The sequence below is a fragment of the Lepidochelys kempii genome, chromosome 6 (genome assembly GCF_965140265.1).
Source record: "Lepidochelys kempii isolate rLepKem1 chromosome 6, rLepKem1.hap2, whole genome shotgun sequence".
Classification (NCBI taxonomy): Eukaryota; Metazoa; Chordata; order Testudines; family Cheloniidae; genus Lepidochelys; species Lepidochelys kempii.
In genome coordinates, this window is record NC_133261.1 from 29,453,881 (window position 1) to 29,473,416 (window position 19,536).

Below are 19,536 nucleotides of genomic sequence, written 5' to 3' on the forward strand. Positions count from 1 at the left end.
CCCCATAATATTTCTTTTCATGCCTATAATGTAATAAATCCCCACTTATGCCTGAAAGACTTAGATTTTAATTTTTTTTATTTTAGGATTCTAGAGTGTAAACCACATAAGGACATAAACTATCATCTCAAAGGGCCGTGTGCCAATCAGACGAATCCTGGAGGAGATTTTGCAAGGGTTTACCATGTGACTAAGGGTACTCACTGCATGTCAGATGGTAAGTACAGAAGTTAATCATTCATTGCATCACAATGACACTACAATACTGGAGGGGAAAAAAATCCAACAATATTCTTTTTGAGAATTTGTCCTAATTTTACTGTGGAATAAAGGGGACAGGTAGAGAGGAAAGGGAAGAAAATGAATGCAGGTTGTACACATCTTCCAAAGCCCAGTTAACACAGACAGAGCCCTTGTTGCTTTTTTTCCAGTAAAGGACAATATTCATGAACAGATCATCAATCCTGACAGGTCCCACCTTTCAGAAAGTATCTGTTCATCTTTCATGTTAATGCTGGGCTTTTCAAAGGCCCATAAGGGATTTAGGCACCCAGATCCCATTGAAATTGGATGGGATCTGGATGTCTAATTCTCTGCGCCTCCTTTGAAAATCCCAGCCTAAATGAACTTCATGGGCATCCAGTGGGTTTTTAGACTATTCATCATACTTGTTAATGATACTGTGCTAAACAGTTGTTAAATGACTTAGGACCCAGTGGTTTAGGTGCTTGGCATTCTCAAGTGGCGTTGGAGTCAGTGAGAGCTGAGGGTGCTCAGTGCCCCATCAGAAGTGTTTAGCACCTTGCAGGATGAGAGGCCGCTGAAGTCAGTGGGAGTCTGTGGGCTTTGAATCAGGCCCTTAGAATAGTAAATCTTTTTTTTTTTTTTAAGTATTAAGTAGAAGGTTGATTTAATTTGCTGGAAATCTGATATATTTGCCTTCCTGTTGCATCATAAATATGCTTTTATACTTCCATTAAATCAGCTTTTTATAGTACTCTGTAGGCCGAGCTACCTTGTATTCAATAATCCATGGCTGTTTTTATGGTACAGAAGTACTTTCAAGCTATGTGAATATGGAATCTGAACATAATTCCATGTTGAAAATGAAGCTTGTGGAAAAGGGGGTAATGTAATACTATACTGGAAAATGTTTGGTGGGAAAAATAATTCGCCTTACAAGAACAAGCTGGTCAGGTAAATGGGATTATTCCACCCACATTCTGCTTATCTCATTTCAGAAGTGATTTTTTGCAAGAGGTGCTGACCTCTCTTTTTTTTACATAAGAGTCCTGAGCACGCATAAGATAATTTCTCATGCAGATATGTCTGATTGATCCTCACATTCTCTGCTGAGAACTGGGATCAGGTGACAGTTTGGCCAGTTGAAGATCAATGTATTCAGTGTTCACTTGAGGGCAGGAAGGAAGTATCTCATAATGTCAATTCACATCACCATGCTAAGGCTTGCTCTTTGCAGCCTTTGTGCAGTAAGGACCTGATCCAAAGCCTTTTGAAGCCAATGGAAGTCTAGGCACAAAAACCTCACATGATTACTGTTCAACATTTATATAGTGGAGCACCTAGAAGCATCAAATAGGTGGAGGCCCCATTGTGCTAGACCCCATACAAATATACAGCAAATGGCAGTCACTGCTTTAAAGAACTTGCAGTCTAAATGTTGGTATCTTTGTTAGTTTTGCCTGAATAAGGTTGTAGAGTTTGGTGTTGTCTGTTCTAAACATCCTTAAATTATTTTGTGTTAATTTCAGAGAGTGGTATACACAGTTCTGCTCACAACTCCACTCCTATAACAGACACAAAATAATATTTAAAAAACACTGTGTAAATTCATATCTGGTGTAACTACACTGAAATCAATTGAATTGCACCAGGGATGAGTTTGGACCATTGCCTATACAAAAATCACATATTTAAAAATAAATATTAGTGTTTTCCTGTATTACTTACAATACCTTCTATTATTAAGACAAAAAGATGTAAAAAAATCAAATATACAGTCCTTTTAGCCATTTATGATGTAGTTTACTTTTTGCATTTTTCTTAGCTTGGACTATAAAATGAAACTGACCAGTTTCACTTTTATGTTCCAGTTAGTTTCACTTTCTGCTTTGTATGCACCAACATAATGTTGTGGGTTTGGGGCTCAGAAAACTGCATAAGGAATAGTTAAATGAAAATAAGTCTTAATTTCATGAAAACCCTTCTGTTCATATGAGGCTTTGTTTCCCCTTCCATTTTTACTTACCATAATTTAAATTTTGATCCTGAACTAAGAAGAGAAGTGCCCCAAAATTGGATTCTGTTTGTCCTAATTAATTTTCTACTCACTGTGGACCAGATTGTGGCCCCGTACTCCCATTGGTGATCACACAGACAGTCCTATTGACCTCACTGGAATTTCTTGGATGTGTAACAGCGTACGGCGAGTAAGGGTTTGTCAATCTGGTCCTATGTGCTTACACTATTTCTGTTTCAGAAATAAAATATAGCAAAACACACTTTGGAACGAATGCTTGCTGCTTGGGGGAGCAAAGAGGAAGGAAGAAAGATCATTTTTATTACTTAGTAGTTTGATGAATACAAATATAGGGACTGCTCATTTAAAAATGAGCTTTCATTACATGGGCATTCCATGATTTCATTATGGCAATTGTAAACAAGAGTCAGCATTTATAATGAAGGCTCCATTCAAAAGGACAGGTTCATGCTTGTGAAATGTATTTGCATAGTAACATATCAGTGGAGTTTGGCTAACCATATGTTTGCATATGGAAGTCAAATAGAACCATGGAAAAATCTACTTTTTCAACATGAAAAAGAAAATCAACCTGTTTTAATGCAAGATTTGCACTTTGTCGTCTTCTTTTTTTTTTTTTTTTTTGTAAAAAATCAATCATGAAGGAGCAGCATCCATAGCATACTGGGTGATGCTAGTGGAGGTTTCAATGAGAACACAAAAGAACATCGGGACTCAAAAGGAGTAACTCCTGTTGGCAAGCTTAATATTTGTAACATGAGGGTGACACACCAACAGTGAACGTTCTGCATTTGTCAAGATTTTGAAGCAGAAGTGGTGGCACAGTGGTTAGTGCATGAATCTGAATCTCCTGTGTGGGAATGAGAGCCTCCCCTGTGGTATATTGGTTAAAAGAGTTGGAGAGATTATAAAGTACTCCTTCCTTTCTATGCATAGCCCCTTCCAGAGAACAGTAAATGATAAGGGAATTGACTCGGTTTTCTTCTCTTTCTTTATCCCATGCATTAATCAGTTTATTTCTAGTTTTCTTGCCTTAAAACTATTTATTCTCCATGGGCCTGATCCTTGGCTATTGTAGACTGGCATAGTTCCATTGATGCCAATTTAGGAAAAGGTCCCCAATGTGTTCTTATTTTTTATCCAATCCTTAATTAGTGGCAATATAAGAATTACACTTAAATATTGTCTTTGTTTGATGTCAAACATCATCATACCATCCATACCAGGGATAGTGCTACCGGTTTTGATTTCTAAAGGAGACTAATAGAATTAGGTGCCAACTCCCCTACAAATTCAACACCATTGAAAATGCCAGCCAGAGTGTTCTGCACTGAATTGGATTCATTTTACTGATAAACCATCCAGCTTTATTTTTTTCCCTTTAATGATAATTTTCTTTTAGATCACAATAAAGAGACTCCAGCTCTTCACATTATGCCACTGAGAAGGAAACCAACGATCAGACCATTTCAGCAAACCCTGTTGAGTTACTTTAATAATTCCTTTGGAAAGAGGTGTGAACTTGGCTTGTTCTGTGCAATGCTGGCATTTTACTGCTGGTGGTGCCTTTGCACCTTTGGATTCCAAGCTGCACTAAGAACTTGCTGCTGTGCGAGAAGGCGAATAGCAATGAACAGTTTCTATATCCTAATCCTCCCTAAATACCCATTGAAGATGGTCCTTTTCTTTCCTGCAGGTGCTTCCTACCCTGCCTCTGTCTCTTATTTCCCATTGCAACAGTGGAATCATTAACATTTTTTGCTGTGTATTTTACAAGCTTATCCAAACTGATTGAAAGATCAAGTGGTCTCTTGTCTGTTTGATAATGCTGTCTTGTGTCTACGGGAGAGGGATTATGGCACGGTGGCTGCTATAATGAACTGACATAGAAGGCTGATGAGCAATACATTGGGTTTATATGTTCAAATTCACTGATTGCACCAGTTATTCTTTTTGTTTTCAGTCTTTGTACATAAACTGAAGAATATCAACAGTACAATTAAAGATACATGAAGAGGTCAAACCTGATCCTGAAAAGGGAATTGAGGCAAACATGCTTGCTTATCAGGGAGCTTTCTAGATGTTAGCAGAAGTAGGTAGTGTATTTAAAAGCTTGATCTTGCAGTCCTGTCTCAGGCAAAACTGTCATTGGTACCAGTAAAGACTGAAGGATCTATGTTCAAAAATAAAACAAAACAAAAAACCCAACAATATTTGACAGCCTCTCAGGGCAAGGTTGCAAAGATGCAGCAAAATAATCTTTTCTTTTGTGCATCCAGGCTACCACAGCTCCCAAGAGAATCTTAAGGGGCCAGCTCATCTACGTTTCTGTCGCCATTCATAGGGCACCCTTGACATAGTCTCCTTGCTCTCCACAGGTCTCCCAGTGCAAAGCTTTATCTTCGGAAAGGTCAGTCATAAAGATAAAAGAGATCCAGGACACAGCACAAACCAGACATCAGGGTACACCATGTCATGGCATATCTTGCAGCTAGATGTGTCGCCTCTTTAATAAGACCATGCTCCACCTATGTGGGAATGTGATAGAACTTATATCATTCCCAATTCTGGGTAGTTTACATGTACATAGGAGTTGATATCCTGCAATGAGACCCTTGTCGCTTTCTTGTCAGTGACGTCAATAAAGACTCCATGCCTAGCAAAGGCAACACAGAGTACATATTCTGCATGAATATGCCCCATTCATAGATACGCCCAGCTTCCCTTCCACAAGTGTTCAGGTGAAGGGCTGTCAGAGACATAGGAGATGGAGGCAGGGCTTCTTACTGAGGCTCTGAGATCAGGGTTGAAGCAGGGAAGTTCTTGTTTGCTGCGCTTTTGGCTGATGTTTGCTTTGTGTGATATGAGATATTGCCTGTTGCTATGTTTAGTTTCCACTCTGGTTATGCCTCCTCTCTATGCTTGTCTTCTATAATGTCTTTTTTCTTTGTTTCTATTATTTCCCCCTCTCTTCCCTCCCTTCCTCTGCTCTGTATCACTAAGCTTATCCTCTTTTCCTCATTCCTCCTTTTTTTTCTTGAGCCTCTCCATCTTCTCTTGTCTTTTTTCTCTGTCTCATTTTTTTTCTTTTGCTTCTATGTTTGTTGCCATAGTCACTTTTCCCTAACACATGCCCTGTTCTTTCTAGTGAAAGCATAAAAATGACCTTCAAACTTTAGTAGGAGGAACATTTTAGACTTTGAATAAGTAGCAAGTGGACTGTCTTTCAGGCATGCAGCTGCACACACTAAAGACCTGATCCAAAGCTCATCGAAAATAATGGGCGGACCCCCACTGACTTCACTGGGTATTAGACCGGGCACTAAAAGGTAGCATACCTAATTTGTGTGCATATTCATCACAGTTATATATTTATTGATCGACTGGGAAACTGGTTAATTACACGCCGAAACTAAGAACACAACTGAATATCAAAACTGTCTGAAAATCAGGTCTGTGCAGGCTTAAAAATATATTAGTCATTTTTAAGATTAGGGTCTTGTCTGCATGGGACAGTTGCAGCAATTTAACTTAAATCATTTTTAAACCAAGTTAGTTAAACTGGTACAAAGCCTGGTTGGAGCCTCTTATTCTCATTTAGGAGTGGTTTATTTCAGTTTAGTTTAAATCTATTCTTAAACAATTTAAGCTAAACTGCAATGAGCCTGCTTTAAACCAAATAAGAGTGTCTACTCAGACTTTTGCACCGGCTTAACTATCGGTTTCAAATCACCCCTTTAGTTAGACCGGTGCATTTTCCTCATGTTGACAAGGCCTAAGCCCAGAGAAATGTAATCTCTCTTCACTTTTCTCACAGATCGACAGCTCGTGATTTCATGTTTTCCCTCTTGAGATCTCAGCACCTTACAGCACAGGGAAGGATAAATCTCAATGGGAAGATACATTAATAAAAATTGCATTGAGAGGAGGGTGGGAGGGGAAGGCCTCCCCAAGAATGAGAGGTTTTAATGACGGAACATTTTCCTCATTGTATCACAGCTGTAGAAGAGGAGGAGGAGGAAGCCAGAGACTGCTCTATCTTTGTACAGATTCTTATCTCCTTCCTCCCACTCTTGATGGGTACCTATTGCTAATCGGGATCTGCTATGTACATTCATGGGGAAGAAGCTGATCAAAAATATCAGAGTCAGCAGTGGGAGGCCAGAATGTGTCTGGTTCTGCACAAGCTGGGAAGTGGGCGAAAGGAGCCTTCCCCACTTACAGCAGAGGCCAGCCACAATCTGGAGAGGGAGTGCAGGCACTGAGCCTGCCTAGTGCCAACAGGGGCAGGGTAACGCCATCTGTCCCAGAGGAGCTGACAGGGTACGGAGGGGAATACATATGCCGCATTCACTCCCTGGCTGACAGACTATTAGCTGCAGTATGCACTCTTTGGGAGCTCCTCCTGTAGCACAAAGATAGAGCAGTCTCCTCCTTTGAGCCACCGTGTTTACCCAAGTAAGGCAAGGCATGTAACTGAGAGGAAGAACAGGTGGAGAAATCTGCCTTGGTGCACCTTTCCCAGGACTGATAAGATTCTGACTGAGCGGTCAACCAGACTCGTAAACCACCCAAAATTCCCATGGATCTCGTGAGAGAGTGTGACCCTGTTACTGGACTAGACGAACCTCAAAAAGACAGAGTGGGGAAGTAGGTAAACACTACAGAATCTGATTATGTGTACCACCTTGTTTCAGTCTTTGTCATAGAATCATAGAATATCAGGGTTGGAAGGGACCTCAGGAGGTCATCTAGTCCAACCCCCTGCTCAAAGTAGGACCCATCCCCAGCTAAATCATCCCATCCAGGGCTTTGTCAAGCCTGACCTTAAAAATCTCTAAGGACGGGGATTCCATCACCTCCCTAGGTAACGCATTCCAGTGCTTCACCACCCTCCTAGTGAAAAAGTTTTTCCTAACATCCAACCTAAACCTCCCCCAATGCAACTTGAGACCATTACTCCTCGTTGTGTCATCTGGTACCACTGAGAACAGTTTAGATCCATCCTCTTTGGAACCCCCTTTCAGGTAGTTGAAAGCAGCTATCAAATCCCCCCTCATTCTTCTCTTCTGCAGACTAAATAATCCCAGCTCCCTCAGCCTCTCCTCATAAGTCATGTGTTCCAGTCCCCTAATCATTTTTGTTGCCCTCCGCTGGACTCTTTCCAATTTTTCCACATCCTTCTTGTAGTGTGGGGCCCAAAACTGGACACAGTACTCCAGATGAGGCCTCACCAATGTTGAATAGAGGGGAATGATCATGTCCTTTGATCTTTTGGCAATGCCCCTACTTATACAGTCCAACATGCCTTTGGCCTTCTTGGCAACAAGGGCACACTCTTGACTCATGTCCAGCTCCTCATCCACTGTAAGCCCTAGGTCCTTTTCTGCAGAACTGCTGCCTAGCCATTTGGTCCCTAGTCTGTAGCAGTGCATGGGATTCTTCTGTCATAAGTGCAGGACTCTATACTTGTCCTTGTTGAACCTCATCAGATTTCTTTTGGCCCAATCCTCTAATTTGTCTAGGTCCCTCTGTATCCTATCCCTAACCTCCAGCGTATCTACCTCTCCTCCCAGTTTAGTGTTATCTGCAAACTTGCTGAGGGTGCAGTCCATGCCTTCCTCCAGATCATTCATCAAAATATTGAACAAAACTGGCCCCAGAGCCGACCCTTGGGGCACTCCGCTTGATACTGGCTGCCAACTAGACATGGAGCCATTGATCACTACCAGTTGAGCCCGATGATCTAGCCAGCTTTCTATCCACCTTATAGTCCATTCATCCAGCCCATACTTCTTTAACTTGCTGGCAAGAATACTGTGGGAGACCGTATCAAAAGCTTTGCTAAAGTAAGGGAATAACACATCCACTGCTTTCCCCTCATCCACAGAGCCAGTTATCTCGTCATAGAAGGCAATTAGGTTAGTCAGGCGTGACTTGCCCTTGGTGAATCCATGCGGACTGTTCCTGATCACTTTCCTCTCCTCTAAGTGCTTCAGAATGGATTCCTTGAGGACCTGCTCCATGATTTTTCCAGGGACTGAGGTGAGGCTCACTGGCAAATGCTGCAGTACAGGAAATGTGATATTTTAGGAAAAAATTATCAAAATTCCTAAGAAACCTCGCAGCCACCATTGAGGGTTTCACACTTTTATTTCCTACTGTCAGGAAGTGGCAGCTTAATTTCATGAAGGAGTCCATTAACCTTTTGCAGTCACATTTGCATATGTGGAAATAGACAAGCTTATCTGTTGTGCTTTGTGTTTGTTCCATGGCATATTCTATTCTAGTCAAGTTCTGCTAGCATACTATTCAATATCTAAACCTCTCTATACTATATTCTATCCTGTTCAGGTTTTTGTATTGCACTCCTTGCCATTGTATTTGAGCACCGGTGAGCAGTATCCTACTCTGTTCAGGTTCTCATACAGTGCCCACCACTGTGCTATTTCCTATATAGTGTATTCTATTCAGGTGCACCATATACCTTACCATACTATCTGAGTGCCTGTATACTGTACTCTATTCTATTCTATTCAAACATCCTGCAACCCTTGCTGTGCTAGCCAAGTGCCTGGGTACTATATTCTATTCTGTTCAGAGTCTTATATGTCCCCACAGTATGCAAGTGACTATCTAGTTTCCCAAATATCTTGTTTTAATTTATTTTCAACTCAGATTTTTAGCAGAGAGAATTTATTATTTTAAAAAATAGCAATTGCACCTGGAAGTGAATAACCAAGATGATTTTTATTTTGTCCTTACAATAGAGGCTACACGTTGTTGGCTATTGCTATTATTGAGCTCTTTAAGTGAGAACAAACCTAATACCCCCCCTCCAACACACACAAACAGACATGCCCCTTTTTATAACATATTTATTCATTAAACATACGTTTCTTTTTGAAAGACAAAAGCTATTAGCACTTCAAAGTAGAACGCTTTTTTCACTGCTTTTCATAGAAACAGTGCCACAGTGTTATGGAAAAAAACCCATTAACATGCCAAATTTAATTAACTAACTAAATATTCCATTAAAGCTCTTTTCTGCTCCATCAGTTTTGACAATAGGTATATAAATACAATATGTTGATGACTGACCTTCAAACTAGTGTTTTTGCTTTGTTAATCTCTGCTGTGGTTTGAATACCATTGTCCCGTGTGCACAAAAAAGCCTCCTACCTACGGAAGCTGGATGGATGACTAGATGGGTCAAATGAGGGAGGTCAAATCCTGACATTCTTACTCAAGCAAAATATCCTCTGATGTCAGTAGGAATTTTGACTAGATGAGGATGGAGGTGTCAAGCTTGCAAGAGGCTGGATAACTCCTGCAAGGTGCTGGATACCATCAAATCCCATTGGTTACTCTGGGAGTTGAGGGTTATTATAGTAAGCTCTTCAGGGCAGGGATTGTCTCAGTATGGGTATGTTTCAAGCTGGGGGGTGGGATGTCCAGCTTGAGAAGACATTTTCACACTAGCTCTCATCAAGCTGCTGCAGCTATATTCTGTTTTGAGCACACTGGCTCAATGAGAGCGGCTCAATGAGAGCTAGCATAAGTATGTCTCCCTGAGGTGGGAATCACACCCCCAGACATACCCGTTGTTATGTGATGTAGCAATGGTTACTTTTGTATCTTCCTCCTGAACTTCGCTGTGCTTTCCGTGCTGGTCTGGAGGATCTAGGCCTGGGTCTTCTCTGCATGACTTTAAAGATCCTATGGCACCTCCATAAGAGCAGGGGTTTGCTCAAAAGTCCTTGATGAAGTTCCATTATCCCATGGTGGTTCTGTGTTCCCTTTGGTTGCCACCTCTCTAATCCAGAGGCTGCTGCATTTTAGTGGTGCTGCATGTATGTAGTTTGTAAGGCCCGCTGGGGTCTGTTGAGGTGAAAGGCAGTGCCTTTAAGACAATGTTATATTTGCCTTAAGCAAAAGGACTTGCTATTTCCCTGGTCAGTCTCACTTTTCCTGCTTCTGTCTGTCTGAAACAGGCCATGGCACTTTTACTTTGAAAAGAAATAAACAGTGGATCTTTATTGTTCATTTCTGTCACAGGGTGACTGGCCCTTGAAAGGGAAATTGGTTCAGCCTCACCTGTGGGATACTTAGCTTACCTCCTCAGGTAGAGAAAATGAGCAAAGTCACATAACAGGCAGCCATGTGGCTAAATCAGAGTGTAGATTACTTTGACCCATTAAACTTTTACCCCAAATTGGGGAGATTGCAGATTATGTATTCCTTACGCCACCCTTTCCTAAACCGAATTTCGCACCCCTTGATAATCTGTACCTTATTCCCTGATAACCAGAAACTTCTATGCTTAAACTCTGTACTATTTTCTTTTTACTTCAACATCATCTTAATAAAATTATTAAATCTGAAGAGAAGCGCCTGAAGAGTGACCAGGAGGAAAGAAAGACTCAATATAGGAAGCAGTGGGAGTTGCTGATAGATAAAGAGTAGTGAGAGGTTCAAAGAGTCTGGGAGTGGCATGGGGCTGAGAAGAGAGACTCTGAGGAAGAAGGGGCTGTGACCAGACTGGGAGGTTGGGTGATCCAGAGTGTGAAAGGAGAAACAGAGGTAGTGGTTAGCACAAAGCCAGACCAGGTAGGCAGTGCTGTTACAATTTCCATTATGATGTCACTAACACCAGTGATCCTACTTTTGCTGCAAAAGGCCCACCCAATGGGCTGAGCTCCTCAGCTAGTGGGAGTTGAGAGCGCTCAGGAAAAATTGGTCTGGAGCTTTCAGGACTGGGCCTCAACTAAAGAAGAAAATCTTGGGTGGGGGCTTGTCTGAAACTTCTATTTAAGCCCCAGGGTGAAGGATGGGATTTTCAAAACCAGTCAGTATTGGCCTAACTCTGGTCTTATTGAAGTCAACTGTAAAGCTCCCACTGGGAGTAGGAGTAGGGTGATGTAACTGCCTCAAATGTCTGTCCGTGCAAATGGAACATTCTGGACAGAATGACAGGAATAGTTGTACTGGTGAGAGGTATAACTGAAAGATGTCCTGGTTCCCACTGATACAAAACTGTCACCTGGACAAAGCAAGTAACTGCCCACCAACACACTAGCAGCATGCCAAGATAGCAGATGAGTTGCATATGCTTAAAAATATAATACACTTTAAATAATGCAAAAACTTCAGAGGGAATGACTGTCGTAGTGTTTTGATGTGGAAGCAATGAGCTGGGACAGCCATGTATGTATAAGAATGTGATCTGCTGTGTTTGGAATGAGATGAAATGTTGAAATCAGGTGCTCCTGAAAATAAATTGATTAATCAAGGAGGCCTGAGGAAAACAAAGGCATTTACCAGCAGTCCCAATCATACACTAAGGAGGTAAAACTGAGCTGATAGGCTTTTATGGCCATCTCTCTATGAATCTATCTGCCCAGGTGCTTATTCTGGTGTCTAGCACTGTAATAGCTGAGCACTGCTTCCCCAGTAGTGTGAGCAGTTCAAGGACAATACTTCACTTTTCTATTCTCAGGAAGAAGAGAAACATCCATTCTTTGGACAGTGCCCTTGGGGCTTACAGTTAATTTTAAGGATTGGTTCCCATAACCTGCCTTGCTCATGAAAGAATGTCTTTGGAGTGAAGGTAATTTTTGATGGTGACTCAGCTAGTGCTTCCTTAGGTGGCTTCAGGGAGGTAAGAAGGCATTTAGTAAGCCAGTTTATACCCCAACGAAATGTCATCAAAAGGTCCATTTTCTCAGCAGGGTGAGAGACGGCCCCATCACCCATGTGCATTAAGGTGCAAAACCCACTACTTCCCAACAGCAGAAAGCTACTTTCAGGCCTATTGACCAGTAGGCAAATAAATCACTAGGAAGTTAGAAACAGATGCCATTTATCCTGTATCACTGCTTAGACGGAGAGTTTATTTTTTATAAAACACTTTCTTTTCATCAAGCAAAATAACAATAGTAACACAAATACAAAATACACTTAAATTGCAGTCTTTAATTTGTGTGAATGGGCTACTGTATTATAAAAGTTTTTTTTTAAATTAAAATATTCCACACTTGTGATTACATTAAATATACCCTTAAGTGTGTGTCTGCCAAAAGGATAAAGATATAAGTAGTATTTTATTTTGGGCTATCCTCTTCTAAGGGTATGTCTTCACTATCCACCGGATCAGCGGGCAGCGATCGATCCAGCGGGGATCGATTTATCGCGTCTAGTCTAGCTCTCCCGTCGACTCCTGTATTCCAGCTCGGCAAGAGGCGCAGGCAGAGTTGACGGGGGAGCAGCAGCAGTCGACTCACTGCGGGTAAAGACACCAGGGTAAATCGATCTAAGTACCTCGCTTTCAGCTATGTTATTCACGTAGCTAAAGTTGCGTAACTTAGACCAGGTCTAAGAGTAGAACTTGGCCCTATACATCTACATCTACATCTGTATTGTTGACAAATCTCAGTAACGTTATTTTGTCTCCATTAAGCTGATTTGTGGACAGTTAAAGCTGCAGCTCTTTATTTTAGCTATAGAATTATAGAGCTTTTCTGTGTGTTTCCATTTTCAGAATTAAAGAGAGAGGTTGCTAGCTAGGACTGGTGTGGGAAAAAGAACACAGCTGAAGGCCATTTATTGTCCGTTAACAAAGCTTAGAGCACCCACAAATTACTCCCATGTATTCCAAAATCTTCACGGAAAAAAAACAGGGAAACAAAGAGAGATGTATCTTTTTTTTTTTTTTTTTAAATTAGACTGTAGTTAATTGTTGGTCAATAATCAGAAGGACCCTTTGTGAGCTGTTGAACAGAAAAGGAAGGAAGGTCCTTGTGCAAAGACAAAAGAAGCTTTGAACAGAGCTCTGATTGAAAGATGGCAAATGCTAATTATGTGTGGGTGTGACAGAAGTTAATATTCACTGCCTCTGCCCACCAAGGGTCTACATTCACTTTTTTAAAGAGCTGTAATTTGACACCACATTTAATATTTTTATTTTTAAAGCAAAACTAACTTAAGAGGCTCCAGCTGTTAGAAATATCATATGCTCTAATCTGGTATGGTTTCCAAGGGGAAAAAACAGGACAGCCCTTAGCAACAAGTCCTGGGTTTCAGCCTGTAAATATTAACAGATCCTATTAAGAATAAATCTCTTGCTTACAGGATTTGAATAATCAAAGTACATTTTATATATGCACACATGGGGCTTGATTCTGTTCTGCTTATGCTAGTATAAATCAAGAGTGACTCCAGTGAGAACAATAGAGTCATAACAGTGGACCTCCAGTGTGGGAGGAGAATCAGACCCACAGTATATGATGTAATGGCTAGTCTATCACTGCTGTTTTCTGACTGGGTTTTTACTCCTGCTGCTGCTCTTAGCATTTGTATCAGCTAGTGGAGTTTCTTCTTTAGCCTGAAGTGGGAGAAGCCTATAGTTTTGGAGCAAAAAGCCTGATGAGGGCCTGACTCTTCTCTCACACAAGTATAGCCCCCTCACTTGTGGAATTACTCCTGTTTACAGTGGTGGAAAGGCTCAGTATTTCACGCAGAGTGCTGTCTGTGAGCAATGTAGCTGCTGACCATGCTGTCTGTACTGCATGCATGATGAACATGAATTTGTTACAGATGGGCAACCTGGTGGGCTGATTTAAATAATTTAGTTTGTTACTAGATGGGCTATGGGTATTCACTACTATGAACGCCATGTGGGTGGGAGCACTCAGTGTAATTTGTGAGGGGGAGTGACCCTTTAGAAGGACTAGGCATGCCCAGGAAGGACATATTCAGCAGTATCTAGTGCCATCAGCCCGGGGGCCGGGGCCGGGGGGAGGCCTAGCTGTGTCTTATTCTCAACCTTTGGTGAAGCCAGGTCTGGGGGCACATGACCCTGGCGGCTACATCCTTCCCCTCCCAGGAAGGCTGTGTGGATTAGGACCTGTAATGCAAGATGCAGTTTTTCAGATAATCTGGATTGTTTGCAATGGAAGAACAATAAGAGGTTTAGGGTGTTGTCTTTCAGAAATCATGTTTTTGTTTTTTTTATGTACAATCTGCTAAACAACCTGAAATGATCCCTTTAGGGGAAAAAAATAGGTGGGAGGGAAGGCATTTTAGGGCTTGTCTATACTGGGAATTATTCTGGAATACCTACTCCTGATTAATTCAGTGCGTGAACACTCTTAATTCTGAATTAGTTTAATTCACTGGAATAAGAGCATCCACGAGGGAGTTAATCAGGAATACTTCATCTGTTTTAAATTCATACCCTTGTTTATTCTGGATTAATGTTCATGTGTAGACAAACCCTAAGTGTAACATTGCCAGACAGAGGATCCTAATGGAAACACGTTGGGTCCATAGAGCCCAAGCATACTTTCAAGCTTGTAGGCTGCACAAAAAGCAATACTGAGCCCAGAGTCCCAGCATTAGCTCAGAACAGATTCACTTTCCCATGGGGGAAAAAAGCACACTACACTCTCTTTTGAAGTGCTAATTGTGCTAAATAACACAGAATCATTATCCAGGTTTTACCAACCCCCCAGTTTTCCCTCTAAATACAAACAATAATACTAAGTTATGAATTACTCTGAAAATTAATCACAGTTGTTCTGACTCAGTATGAAAAGTCAGTGAGTTTCACAAGTGATGTTTCAGAACATTGATTAATAAAACTAGGAAATGTCTGGACATTTTTTTCCTCAGTGACCTACAAACTGTATTCTCAAGAAATCTCATTTAAACAAACAAACAAACACCTACTGTCTTGGTAATTTAATGAAATGTATTTTTCTTTTGCACCCAAGAAGAATTGAATCAAGAGAGACCTAAACCTGACTGAAAGCCTCTCTCTGTAATGATTTTGAATTCCAAGTTCACCCTTTTGGCTTAAGTTGGTATGTGAGTGGAAAGGGGATGGCCCAACAGATCATTCAATATCTCATTGTGCTATCATGCAAGACACCAAGGTTTGGAAACCACGCACACATCTTGGGCTTCACTGCAAAAAAAGGTATGTTTTTGCAGCAGTATAACTAACGTGTGTTAGCAATCCTGCTGTGGAATCCTGTTGTAGACAAGGCACCCGTATGTTTAACCATGAGGTAGCTAGATGAGGTCAGCACTGTGCTTCCCCGACCCCACCAATCTGTGGTTGACCTGGTAGTAAGACTACAGTGCCTTGTTGTTACTAGGATGTTACCGTGGGAGGCTAACACGCATTAGTTGCGCTTCGGTGAAAACATACCTTTTTTGGCAATGAAGACAAAGCCTTAGAGTGCCAAATTCTGTGCTTAGATCTGCAAGCATAACTCCTGTGGAAGTCAAGAGGGAGCTATGTGAGCACATCTGACAGCAGCATCTGGCTTTGAAGAATAGCCTCTGTCAAGTTCACTTCCCAAGTTGTTCCCAGTGAAAAAAGGATTACTTCTTAACTCTACTTCCTCCTTCTGCCACCTAGGTGCTCAGGGAAAGCGTAGCTTGACAGAGATAGGGATGAGAATGAGTTTTGGAAGTGGAGTGCCATACCCAGGCCCTATGGCGGTGGGATGTACCTTCATTGGGGAGCAGAGGGTCCTGCTTCCTTTCTGGATGTGTTGGCCTATTTTACTGTCTTGTCATTTAACACTGATCCTTGCAGAAAAGACCTTGCTGAGTGTAGTTGTATTTTGTTTTAATCCTCTTGGGTCATTCCGCTGTCCTGCTGTGATTTATTGCCCTGTAAAAATATTCTGGATAACCTAATTCTGTTAAGCCTGTGGGGGTTATTCCATGCTGATGAGAATCTCATTCAGCTCTTTGTAAAATGTTACTCCATTTCTTTAGTTTCTCACTGAACTGGCTCATCAAAAGGAAGAATATGATGGGCCTGATCCTCGTCTTATGAGTGCAGGGAGCTGCCCCCATGGCTGCATATCTGGGCTAGGAGCCTTAATATTCTCTCAATGTAGTGTAATTTACAGAATTATATCTCACTGACAAATAAAAAGGATCAGTTCCAACTCTGTTCTGTATAGAGCCAGTAGGAAAATTTCTACAAACACAAGACAAAGCTTTGACCAAAACAAAAAATGAACATTTTGAATGTTTTTCACAAAAATTGCTCCCTATTTTCCAAACTCCTCTGTGTCATATGCGCAGGGGAACATATACAGCCCTTATTTATGCCTGTGTAACCTCACTGCAGTGAATGGAGTTGCATGGGTTTGTCAGAGGGCAAAAATATGTCCCACTGTCTGTACTTTGAGTCTAGAATGGTGACACTAATGTTCTTTAGTGCCTCAAAAGGAAAGATACAAGCAGATCTTGCTTGTAAGCTAAAATGCTGTGCCGTGCTCTGAGTCAATTTAATTTCACCCTTGTGTCTCAACCAGTGGGAAGTATAATGAATAGAAGTCAATCTGCTTTGTATGTGTGGCTAGAGGTTTTAATGAGGTTCCCCAACCCCCCACCCCAAGTCAGGACTCTTCCCTGTATGAAAGCACAGAGCAACAGTTTGGGGAGCATTACTGTCTTCGGTTCTTGCAGTCTCCCAGCTAAACAAATTAGAAACAGAATATTTTTACACTTGCTGTGTAATTTGCATCTGTGCTGTAAATGAGATAAATGTCATTTGAAAATGACAGAACAAAATTAAATCTTTGCAAGACTGTGTTAACTGATATTGCTCTTAATTAGTATTGGGTGAAATGTTGACATGCTTTACTCAGTTTTAAACAGGAAAACTCACATTGGGTTTCAAGGGATGTTTGCCTAAGGGCTGAGTAAAAGGTCTCAGGATTTTACCGTTGGGGCCAAATTTAGGCTTCTACTCCATTTGCTCTGTGGCAGCTGGAAAGCCATTTTTAACTGGTTACCTGGGAAATCCCTTTGTGGAAAGGGCATCTTTCCGTTGGCCCCTAGTGTGTGGGGTGTTATCCAGAGAGCCTCTGTGCTTTGGCTACCAGAACAGCTCCTTGGGGCCATGAATAGACATAAAGTAGAGAAGCCTTTGGACTAGGGCTGTTGGTTAATCGCAGTTAACTCACGCCATTAACTAAGAAAAATTAATCTAGATTAAAAAAATTAATTGTGATTAATCGCACTGTTAAACAATAGAATACCAATTTAAATTTACTGAACATTTTTGGATGTTTTTCTACATTTTCAAATACATTGACTTCAGTTACAACAGAGAATACAAAGTGTACAGTGCTCACTTTATATGATTATTTTTAATTACAAATATTTGCACTGTAAAAATTATAAACAAAAAACATAGTATTTTTCAGTTCACCTCTTACAAGTACTATAGTGAAAGCTCTTTATTGTGAAATTGTAATTTACAAATGTAGATTTTTTTTGTTACATAACTGCACTCAAACACAAAACAGTGTAAAACTTTAAAGCCTACAAGTCCACTCAGTCTTACTTCTTGTTCAGCCAACCACTAAGACAAACAAGTTTGTTTACATTTATGGGAGATAATGCTGTCCGCTTCTTATTTCCAATGTCACCTGAAAGTGAGAACAAGCATGTGCATGGCACTTTTGTAGCTGGTGTTGCAAGGTATTTACGTGCCAGGTATGCTAAACATTTGCACGATTAATCACGATTAATTTTTTTAATCACTTGATAGCCCTACTTTGGACTGGTCTCATTTACATCAGTGTCGCAGGCTAGTCATTTACAGGAAGTTAGACCCAGCCTCACTTGTGATGGCTGGAGATTAGATGGCCTTGTTTAATTATTAAACCAAGCTGGGAAGGGTCATGGGATGCCTACAAAAGGCTGTGAGAGCTCAGCTAGGGAGAGGGAACAGCTGAAAGGTGCTTGGGTCCTCTGGCAGGTCCCGGAAAAGGGTGGTCTGGTAGGGAACTGTAGGGAATTGTAGAGTTACAGGAAGGAGGATGGCTCTTATGATTGGCCCTAGGAGAAAGGAGATTCCCAGATGGAGAAAGCCCAGAGTCAGTGCACTGTAGGAGAACAGCAGGAAAACTGAGAACTGAGCCCAAGGAGAACTGAGAAGATCCTTTTGTTTATGTTATACTTGGAACTGTTGTCTTAAGTTTTTTACCAGCACCTTGTCAGGTGATGCAGAGAGAGACTACTGCTTGGGAGAGTTTCCCTGGGTGGAAACTAAGGCAGGGTGAATAGTGCCATGGTGGTCCACAAGGGGGTGTTGCTAAGGCTGACCGTACCACACAGAGATTGGATCAATCTCAAACTTGTCCCCGAATCTGGGGGCTAAAGGTGGTGAATAGACACTGTTCCCCCAACCCCTACTCAAAGCTGCTTTCAATGAGATTTAGACTCCTAAGTCATATTTGAAATTTTTATCCTTAGTGTCTCAATTCCCCATTTTAAAAAATTGAAATAATAATAGTGCTTTCCTACACAGAGGTTACTGTGAGAATAAATGCATTAAAGATACCATGGTAGTGGAGGCCACATAAGTACCTAAGGTAGGTAGAAAGAGAGACTTGGTGATGACCTAACAAGTAATCACTCTGAACACTTATGGGTGACAGAATCTGGCCCTTAATTATTGGGCCAAGTGATGTCCTCTGTTATTGGGCCAAGGGATGTCCTCTGTAACTTTAGAGAGATCACATAGGTGTAACTGAGGGTTGAATTGTGGCTATTATGTTGAAATCCTAGTCAGCACAATCCTGTCTGACTCATGCTCATTATGCAGGTTCAAATGTCCATAACTGCTTGCCCCTGATAAACGGTGAAATGTCTCTGAAAGGATGGTGGGTAATTGCTGTTGTCATTTTAGAACCTTCCTTAAAGCTTTAGAATGAAACCTTTGCATATAGCCTCCAACAATAGAGACCACCAGGTTGCCAGTGCAAGTTTGTTCCCTTCAGTATATCTTCTAGCAAAGTTAAGACTCTGAAGGGGGACTCAGGAGCTCTAGATTCTATTCTCAGCTTTGCCACAGACTTCCTCAGGCAAGTTATCCATGCTCTGTGTCTCAGTTCCCCATCTGTAAAATAGGAATAATACTTCCTTTCTCCCACCCTTTCTGTCTTGTCTACGTTGATTGTACAACGGTTGGGAAAGGGATTATCTCTTACTATGGGTGTATATGTAGGTCCTAGCACAGTGGGGCCCAAATCTTGGTTGAGCACCCTGTAGTACTAATACTATTAATAAAAAATAGTGCTTTGCTCAAGGCTGGAGTTTCCATCATTTCCCTTGGAAGATTGCACAGCTCTATCAATTTCAATGTCAGGAATATTTTTTCCCTGGTATCTATATCTAAAAGTTCCCATTCTATATTGCATCCTTTTACTCCTAGTTAT

General features: G+C 41.2%; 1 protein-coding gene across 6 annotated transcripts in view; it reads left to right on the forward strand.

Moving 5' to 3' along the window:
- The window catches only part of PTPN5 (protein tyrosine phosphatase non-receptor type 5), a 141,334-nt gene that overhangs the window by 52,178 nt on the left and 69,620 nt on the right, over positions 1–19,536 (forward strand). For 2 of the 6 annotated variants that reach the window (XM_073350621.1, XM_073350623.1), the window contains exon 3: positions 87–217. The exons of the other annotated variants lie outside the window; for them this stretch is intronic. In XM_073350621.1, coding sequence (XP_073206722.1) covers positions 208–217 — 10 coding nt within the window. In that variant the 5' untranslated portion in view covers positions 87–207. The remainder of the gene's footprint in view (positions 1–86; positions 218–19,536) is intronic. 6 annotated transcript variants of the gene reach the window in all.